At 42.2% G+C, this 9170-nt stretch overlaps 1 protein-coding gene across 1 annotated transcript; it reads right to left on the minus strand.

Annotated features, from left to right (window-relative positions):
• Window positions 1–232: 232 nt before the first annotated feature.
• LOC133928737 (FHA domain-containing protein DDL-like) lies at window positions 233–6254 on the minus strand. Its single transcript, XM_062375198.1, has 11 exons — window positions 6113–6254; window positions 4715–5999; window positions 4320–4351; window positions 3559–3625; window positions 3313–3370; window positions 3134–3226; window positions 1980–2094; window positions 1863–1910; window positions 1671–1716; window positions 1489–1559; window positions 233–672 (listed from the first exon to the last, which is right to left on the minus strand). The coding sequence occupies exons 2-11, from the start codon at window positions 5990–5992 to the stop codon at window positions 633–635; spliced, it is 1848 nt and encodes a 615-aa protein (XP_062231182.1). The 5' UTR covers window positions 5993–5999; window positions 6113–6254; the 3' UTR covers window positions 233–632.
• Between the last annotated feature and the right edge of the window lie 2916 nt (window positions 6255–9170).

Consider the following 9170-nt stretch of genomic DNA (forward strand, 5'->3'; position numbering starts at 1 on the left):
ACAAACGCCACAATGAATGTTTGGTTCGCTTTGCTAGTTGTTGCAACTCATATGCTACACTATTTTGCTCTCTTCTCACATGTTTGATGAGATACCCCGGAAGACTCCGTGCTGCCTCCGAGTCCCGCAACGATGCTCAATGAATATAACCAAACGAGCACACACATCGATGAGAGAGAGAGAGAGAGGTGTAGGATGTGAACTGATGTGTAGTGACATGAAAAACCACTACTAATCTTTTTAAGAATTACTGATCTGGGAAACCACCTGGCAAAACAGGGATTTGCTGTATGAGTAAAGCAGCATGCATAACAGGGAAAGGCTAATAGATCTATGCCTCTGGAGGCACATAAATAACATCATGCCATAAACAGCTGCTCCGATGCCACCAATACCGAACAATCAAGTCAAATGCTTCAATATAAGATCATGGTGAGGTTGGGACGCCAATCTTGCTTGTTGGAAGTACCCAAATTCGCCTATGACGAAATCTCAAGACAAGTAACGCACAACTGACTAATTTCCAGTGTAGTATCTATGTTGATATGTTGGTTGTTTCAAGGTTTGGGAACCAATTCAATCACCATGGCACGAATCTCGTTGTACCCAAAATTTTCAGTGGGTGTCAATCCTCATTCTGCTGAGTTTTCATGGAGCAAAACATACTCTCGGCTGCAGGCAAAACATTGGCATATCAGTTACAAGAATATCTCAAAAAGGTGCACAGAAATAGAAACATCGCAGCTAGCATAGGAAAAAGCTCAGGCAACGACGAGTAAACACAATGAACACCTATTGAGTAGAATTCAACAATTATACATCTTTTAACTTAATCATTTAGAAAATATTAAAATGGTTGAACTTGATGTGGAATGACCCATAAAGTAAAAACATATTTTCACAAAGAAGAATTTAGGATTTCTTTGACAAGATTTGTAAAATTGAATTTGCAACCTGCCCATCTAGAAAGAACACAGTGCACGAAACAACTGGCTGACATACTGCAGAAAAATTCACAAAATTAATGGGCATGGTATATACTCCTCCGAGACCATATATAAGTTTTAGCCTTAAAAACACTTCTGAAAACATAAGTCATTCCACACAGGGTACATTTATCTCATTTCCTCCTATTTTTCCCGTATTGTATGAGTTCAGCTCTCATCAAACATACTTAAGAGACAAACCACTAAAGTGTGTGAACAAATGAAGGGTACCATGGTCAATTTTCTTTACTACTTAATTCGTGTACCAAAAGCTAAAACAACTTACATTTGTATCAAAGGGACTATTTCCCTAAGAAGTGTCAGGAATACAAATATACATCATAACGTGAAGATTAAACTGAGTAATTCCCAGTTTCCCTCATTAATACAATAAGGATAAATGCCACTTTCCTGAATTAATACAATGAGGATAAATCAAGCAAGCAAAGATCTATTTAACCAGATAACGGAAGTAGTCATTCTTCAATGGTCAAGATCATACCTACTATTGCCAAACTTAATGGTGTCTTTTTCAAACAGTTCATAATAACGGCGAGGTTCAATACGATTATCCTGCATAAATAAAGCACATTCTGAACGATGAAATTCACATAAAAGAAAATAATTTCCAAATGTGACCAGTAGAACTAAAAAGAGAAACGCATGTATCACAAGAAAACTTACATTAATGAAGGTACCATTTGTACTATCAAGATCCATCATATATGGCCTATCAAACAAGGCAGCAAGATGAAGCATTTTTTAATATATTTCATCGGAAAAGGCATTATTGATATCCAAGAGTATAGTATAAGCAAATAAGCATTGTGAAATATAAAGAAACATGCAGACTAATCAATAAATATAGCTAATTACCTCACTTTCTTTGACATCATGCCATCTGGTTGCTCCTTCTCCACTAGTCTGAAAAGAAAAGGATGAACTTGTCCCAATATGAATTCTCAATAGAGGCATGTAAGTGTGTAGACATACCTATATTGAAGAACTGCGTGTTGCTTGCTGCAAGAGGGATGATCAGTGGGAATGTCTGCAACTTTCCTTTCTCTTCCAAAAAGGTAACAGCTCATCCGATGAACATACAATGGTTCTGTAAAATCAGACATCATAAGAAACATATAAGTGCAAAAAGTGTGAAACATAAGCATAGCATCACCAAGAGAAGCATGTCACTTCATCAGCATTCTACACATCAATTATAAGCTCTAAAATGTATGGCTTTGCAGGTTCCCATAGTTTTCCCACATAAATGTCAATGACCAGCTGATTTCATACTGCTTTGCTTTAGGGACAAAAGACGAGACTTGAACACAAAAAACAGAAAATGACCATACGTCACACAGCAACCAGAAAGCACAGAGGTTCAGATTCAATGGAGCCTTTGGACTGCTTGTTGCCCGCATACCAGAGCTCAAATCCAGTTCAATAACTACATGTAGGTATGTTGGACATTTCCATTAGATTAGCAATGATATCTGTTGTGAAAATGACTTCAGTTCATTCACACAAATTCAAGATCAAACCTAATGAGATATCCATTGTGAACCAAAGCTCAAACTATCGCAAATATTTATTCATTTACAAAGCCAGTAAGTTGTATTTGACTGATACACCTTATGATACTTCAAAGAGCCCTTCTAATATCCCAGGAAGATGAAGATAATTATCTTAATTCAAGGTAAGCTTGTATTGTTGTTACACCCCTGGTTATTGCATGTGCCCTCTATAAATGGTTTATCAAAAACTTTCTGACATTAGGCTAGTGCATAAATGTTTTATTATGTTACATATCTTTTTCGTCACATGCAGTCATTTACCAATTGTAACCTGAATCTACTTTCCTTTGCTTAAATCTGTGAAAGAAAAAAAAAATCTACAAGATCACAAGTAGCACACTCAAGGAGTACACAGAGTAATGCAACACAAACAAGGAGATAACTGTTGCTTGTGCAGCTGTTGGGTTGCGGCCCAGGACAGTAGTTATATGCCAGTATGCCACCATAGACTTCTAAATGTAAATATATCCATCTTACTCCATTGAAAAAAAAACTATTGAACTGATGGACAGCATGACATAAAGAAAAAAAATTAGATTCATATACGTAGTAAACAAGTTGAAGAATAACTACCATTCAGCGGTTCACCACCCTTAAAGACATAGAGTCGCCATCTAATATCTGACTTGCGAGCCTCTGCAGGTTCTGAATATAACAGATTCACACCTGAAGTAGGAACAAAGTGTCATCTCTGTGCACCTATGTTCATACAAATAAAATTATTATTAAGATAGAGGGCTTCAGATAAGCACCTGCAACTCTGTTGGTCTCCTCAGCAAGCTTTCCAGACAATTCAAAAGATGGCTTTTGCTGCAAAACAAGGAAAGAAAAAATGTTTCAAATCACAGTACGCAACAAATGGCAAGATAAAGTAAAAGTTGTGGCAAATATTTAATATTTAAGCAAATAATAAGCATAGCGTAAATGGCGAATGTGCAAAATTCTTCAGATAATTGAATTGCTATTATCTACAATATTCATCATTGACCATCCATCACCTTTTCTTTTTCTTCAAGAGCTTCTGTAGCAGCATTCATTATTGCCAAAGAATCAGGATCTCCACTCCTGATCAAAACAGGAAGACTTCACTTTTATTAAATGCATAAAGGTTAAAGAAGCATATATAAAAGCGAGATCCATGCTTACAGCAATAACACACTATCAACAGGATACTCTGCTATATAAGCGAGTTTGAGACTGCAACATGGACGCTTCAAAAACTGACATGTACAACATTATCTAATGCCAGGATCAAACAAAAGAATTAATCCACCAAGTCCACTTGAGTCTCAAAGGATGAACCTAAGTTGCCGATAAAAAAAAAAAAAGATTCATGGCAAATAAGGTGTTAGCGAAATGAAGTGTTTTTTCTTTTCCTAAAGAGCCGTAGAAACGGCGGAGCATTGATTGCCCCCATTGTGATTCTGTTTTCTGTTAGCCTTTGCCATTTTCTTTAGAGTGGGAATATGACTGGCTGGCAACAAACAGGTAGCCCTTGATTTTTAGCATAAAAGAATAATAGATGACTAGCTTGTATCATAAAAACATTTGATCATGTACAATTCCAAGTTCAACTTGATAAAAATAAACCAGAATTATCAAAGGAAGATAATTAAATACTACACCCATCTCCTAATATATACAACTCTATTGATAAAACAAAAATTTGCAGAAAACAATGCTTCTATTAGAATCTAAGAAGTATAGGAAGTCAAGGTGGTAACGGAACATAGAAGATGTTAATGTATTGAGCACTCACCGGTATGCTTCATCCCCTCTAGAGTTCATATCCTGAAATAAATAAAAATAATCTTCAGATTGCAATTTACAGGACATGATATAGTACTGAACCTTAAAAATCTATCATATCATTCAAAAATAAAAAATTAATGGTCAATTAATATGATATATAAATTGTCAAGCAAAAATGATTGATATGGATAATGGAACATGTAAGTTCAGTATATGAATGCTTAGTGAGAGTGTGAAGACTACTAATTTCACAAACTCCATTCAATAGTCCATGGCATCGAAAATAATTTTCTCACTTCATACTTATTTTGGTGCAGGCTATCGTACTGCTAGTAAGAGAAATGGCCATACAACAAAGAACACCATGCCCCAGTACATATGGAAAGATCTATCACCAGACACCTCAACACGTGCTGCACTTCTGGATGCCCTTGGTGATGGATGGGATCCATGTCTGCTCCTATGCCTGTGTGGAGAAAGTGATGGACCACGCCTAGATCTTCCTGATCCACCATTGCTCTCCTCCCGATCTGTCATTCTTTCTCTTGTAGAATCCCTTTTGTCACTACGGTCCACCCTTTGCTCCCTTGAAGAAGCAGTTTTCCAGTCCTCCCGATCAGACCTTCCACCTCTTGAATCATGCCTATCATCATCCTGACTCGACAACTTCTCCTTTGAAGCACCAGACCTATCATCCCTGCCAGCCCTTCTATCCCTCGAATGATCTCTTCCATCATCACGATCAGATGTCTTATCTTTGGTAGCACCTCTGCCATCCTCCCGCTCCACGTTCCTATCTCTGGATGCATCCCTCCCCTCATCATGCTCTCTGTGCCTCCCTGAGTCCCGCTCTTCCCTATGAGAGGCCTTGCGGCGGTCACCCTCAGTTACCTGCGCCACACCCCTGTCAGCCTTCCTGTCTCTCGAAGCATCCCTCCCCTCATCATGCTCCCTGTGCTTCTCTGAGTCCCTCTCTTCCTTGTGAGAGGCCTTGCCGCAGTCACCCTCGATTACCTGCGCCACCTCCCTCTCCACTTTCCTGTTTCTCGAAGCATCCCTCTCCTCATCATGCTCCTTGTGCCTCCCTGAGTCCCTCTCCTCCCTGTGAGCAGCCTTGCGGAGGTCACCCTTGGTCACCTGAGTCACCTCCCGCTCCACCTTCCGATCTCTTGAAGCATCCCTCCCCTCATCATGCTCCCTGTGTCTCCCTGTGTCCCGCTCCTCCCTGTGAGAGGCCTTCTGGCGGTCACCCTCTGTCATGTGAGCCACCTCCCTCTCACCCTGGGCTCTCCTCAGCCGCTTGGTGTGTGGTGAGGGCGACCTAGAGCCCTGTCTCCTGGCAGGCGACCGCAACGGCTCCCGCGCATGTTTCGGCGACCTGACCCACTCCTTCGCCTTCTCCCCCGGAGAAGACCTCTCCCTGTGCGGCAGGCTGGCCTTAGCAGGAGATCGCGGCGACCTGACACGCTCTTTCGCCTTCTCCCTCGGAGGCGACCTCTCTCTGTCCCTGTGCGACAGGCTGGCCTTCGCAGGAGACCGTGCCCTAGCAGGCGAACCCTGCCTCCGCGCAGGGGGGCTCCTGCGCGGCGGCGTGCCCCGGGACCCCCGATCCCTGTCCCTGGCAGGGGAGCGCGACCTCCGGGAGTGCTCCTCCCTCCGCCTCTTTACCGCCGAAGCCATTCCTGATCTGGAGAAACACATTCACACCGTCGATTCAGGACGCGGGAAAAGCACTGAGGAGTCGCGAGGGTTTTGGCGCGGCCTCCGTGCGAAATGAGGGAGCAGTGCGGGGGAGCATACCGGAGACGGCGGTGGAATGGGGCTTGCTGCTACCTTCCCGGCGGCGGCGGCGGCGGCGGCCCCTCCCAGTTTTCTCCGCTGCAATCGCCTCACGAGTCACACGAGTCGAGACGAAATGGGGCGCTTGGATCCAGATGGTTCATTCGGGAGAAAGACTCGAATAGAAAGCTGGTGGACCAACAGAAGAGGCCCAGGAGATACGAATTCGGAGCTATTTTATATTTTTAAAATAAAAAATTACAAATATATCAACCTGTTTTGAAAATTGTAAATCTAGACCTGTCGCCCGGTTTAAAAATAAAAAAAATGGGTTTCAATACTCTCAAAATTCAAAATACTATTAAAATAATCATGAAAATTCTGAAACAATTCTATGGTACAAAGAATATTATAATCTAGCTCTTAAAAAATCAGTTCAAACAATTACTTGTGCAATGAGAAAAAAAAGACAAATTTACCTCTAAAATTTATTTTTTTTCATTGTACGAATCATATTTTTTCAGAACTGAAGAGCTAAATGGTAGCATCATCTACACCATATAATTTTTTCAAAAATTTTTATAATAATTTTGATAGTGTTTTGAATTTTAAGAGCATTAGAACATAATTGTTTTTTCTTTTAAGTATGTCACATGTTGGAAGGGTGGCAAACCACTGTCACCTTTCTAACGGCCAGTTGCGATTTATAATTTTTCAAAATAGGTATATATATTTATATTTTTTTATTTAAAAATATAAAAATAGAAAATCTAGGAATTCAAAACATGTCGAGACACCTCGACACCCGACCTCGGATCTAAATCCAGGGGGCACGTGCTAGAGGGAGGAGCATATTAGGAAAATAACTAATTAATTGGTTATGCCAATCTTATACTTGGTTTGTAGTTGTACTGTAAAGTTCAGTCCGATCGTACTATGAATCAATCTTTAAGATGATTTGAACAAGAATACCACCAACTCAATATGTGCAACCCACACCAGTCTCCTCCAACCATTTGCTTAAATCCTAATACCATATTGCTAACAAAAATACAATCGAGGCCGGTATAAGAAACTGACCGATCTCATCTATATGCCAAGCAGAGAAATCAATCTCAACATATAGTGACTTTAACTGTCGATACCAGTTTAAGAAAAAAAATCAATCTCATCTATGTGCTGAGTTCAAGAATCAATCTCAACACATAGTGACTTCATAGATGAATATCATTATAATATCATATTTAATCGTCATTAAAATGTCTTAAAAAGTGATCATTTAAGGGACAAGATTCAAATAAAACTATATCAGAACTACATAGACTCCAATCCTTCACAATGACTCCACATGCTAAACCGACGTAGAACGATCTATCCTCGATGAATTTTCTAGCATCTTCTCAAATTGAGTATTTATTGATAGCAAGAGAGAGTACATGTCATACACAGCAAGTTGAGAGAAAAAAATATACATATGAAGGCTTGACAATAATATAGCAATATGGCTATTTTGCATAAACCAACATTTATGTAAGAACATTTGAAAAGCAAGTAGTAATTAAGTGAATACATCAAATAAAAAACCATCTTAAGATTCCAACCATCTTTATTTAACCAGCCTTTCAACACGTCAACCATAGTTCACATCACCAAGGTTGAACAACACCTCAACCATAATTCCCACCGCTATTATTGACCAAACCAACCAAACCATTCAGTTCTAATCATGTGAGGTTTTTCTTGCCACTCGTAACCGTGAGTACGACTGATTAACCAGTTTTACACTTGCAAAGGTTATACACTTTAACCACAAATCATGATCAAACTCTTTTGCCGGTACCCGTTACTACCTTACACACTTCTGAGGTATGCACCGAGTGACCAATACAAAGCCTTTAAAATGCCCCACTCATCACGTCCATACCCTCAAAGGTTTCACCACCATGTGAATACACCTCATCAACGGAAGCTCCCTCTTCCGCCAATGGAAACTGTCGGAGGGTTGACTCCTCAAGTAGGGATCCGGAGGGACCCCCTTTGAGATTCGGCCAGGGGGATGTTTCTGAATCTGTTTTGCGGGTGAAATAAATGAGCGTAAATGCGATGTAGGTGGAATGGAAGGATCGGATGCAGAAGTAGTAAATGCACTGGTGGTTTTTAGATAGGTTCGGGCCGCACTGAGCTTAACACCCTACTCCTGTGTATATGCTATAAATGCTCTGAGAATGTTTCTCAGAGATATTGCTGGTTACAAGAATATTTATCTAGCCTAAAGCTTCAGGCTCCTTGTTCTTCCGTGATCTGAGCTTCTGTGCTCGTACTGAACCTCTGTCTTCTTTCTCGGCTTGCTTCTAACTTCGCCGTCTCTGTCCACTCATCCTTCTCTTACTTGTCTTCTCCGGGGAGCCCGCCCCGCCCCAGAAAGGGAGGGCACGAGTTCCAAGGCGCCATAAATGGAAAGCAACCATCATGGGCTGCTGCGCGAGGTGACGGGGAGGGTTGAAAATGCGCCCCCGTCTGGTCTTGTTCGTCATCATGCCATTCCGCAACGGGCGCCGCGGAGAGGGCCCACCGGGCAGCCACTGAGTGGCTTAGCGTGCCCGCTCGGTCTTGTACACCTGACACAGCAGGGCGGCAAGCGGGGCGCCTTGGGCTTTGCGATGCTATCCCGAGGCGTGCCAGACGTCCCGCGATGGGACCCGTACATTAAATGTCCCCACGCTTCCCCGCCAAGCCGTGGCAGGGACTGACAACGGGCGTGGCAGGAGCAATTGGAGGTGACAGGCCACGCGCCCTCTTAAATGCAGCATCGGGCCTTTCACCAGTTGACACCTCATCGTTGGACCTCTATGGGGGCCACCAGCGAGGGACTTCTTAGGCCGTCGGGGAACCGAGTGCTCGGGGGCCACTGTTCACAGCCCCGAGCACTCTCTCCCGGATATGCCCTTTCTTGGTCCTCGGGGAACTGAATACTCGGGAGCCACTGTTCACGGCCCTGAGCACTCTCTCCCGGAATTGGCTGTTCGGGTCCTCGGGGAACCGAGTGCTCGGGGGCCACTGTTCACGGCCCCGAGCACTC

The sequence above is a fragment of the Phragmites australis genome, chromosome 9, assembly GCF_958298935.1.
Source record: "Phragmites australis chromosome 9, lpPhrAust1.1, whole genome shotgun sequence".
Classification (NCBI taxonomy): Eukaryota; Viridiplantae; Streptophyta; class Magnoliopsida; order Poales; family Poaceae; genus Phragmites; species Phragmites australis.

What these genes read in the sequence shown, in the direction of transcription:
- LOC133928737 (XM_062375198.1), bottom strand. Translation starts at nt 5,992, where the DNA reads ATGGCTTCGGCGGTAAAGAGGCGGAGGGAGGAGCACTCCCGGAGGTCG. An exon ending in AGAGGGGATGAAGCATACCG is followed by an intron (nt 3,626 to 4,319) that starts GTGAGTGCTCAA and finishes TGTTTTGATCAG; the next exon opens with GAGTGGAGATCCTGATTCTT. An exon ending in CACGCAGTTCTTCAATATAG is followed by an intron (nt 1,911 to 1,979) that starts GTATGTCTACAC and finishes TTTTCTTTTCAG; the next exon opens with ACTAGTGGAGAAGGAGCAAC.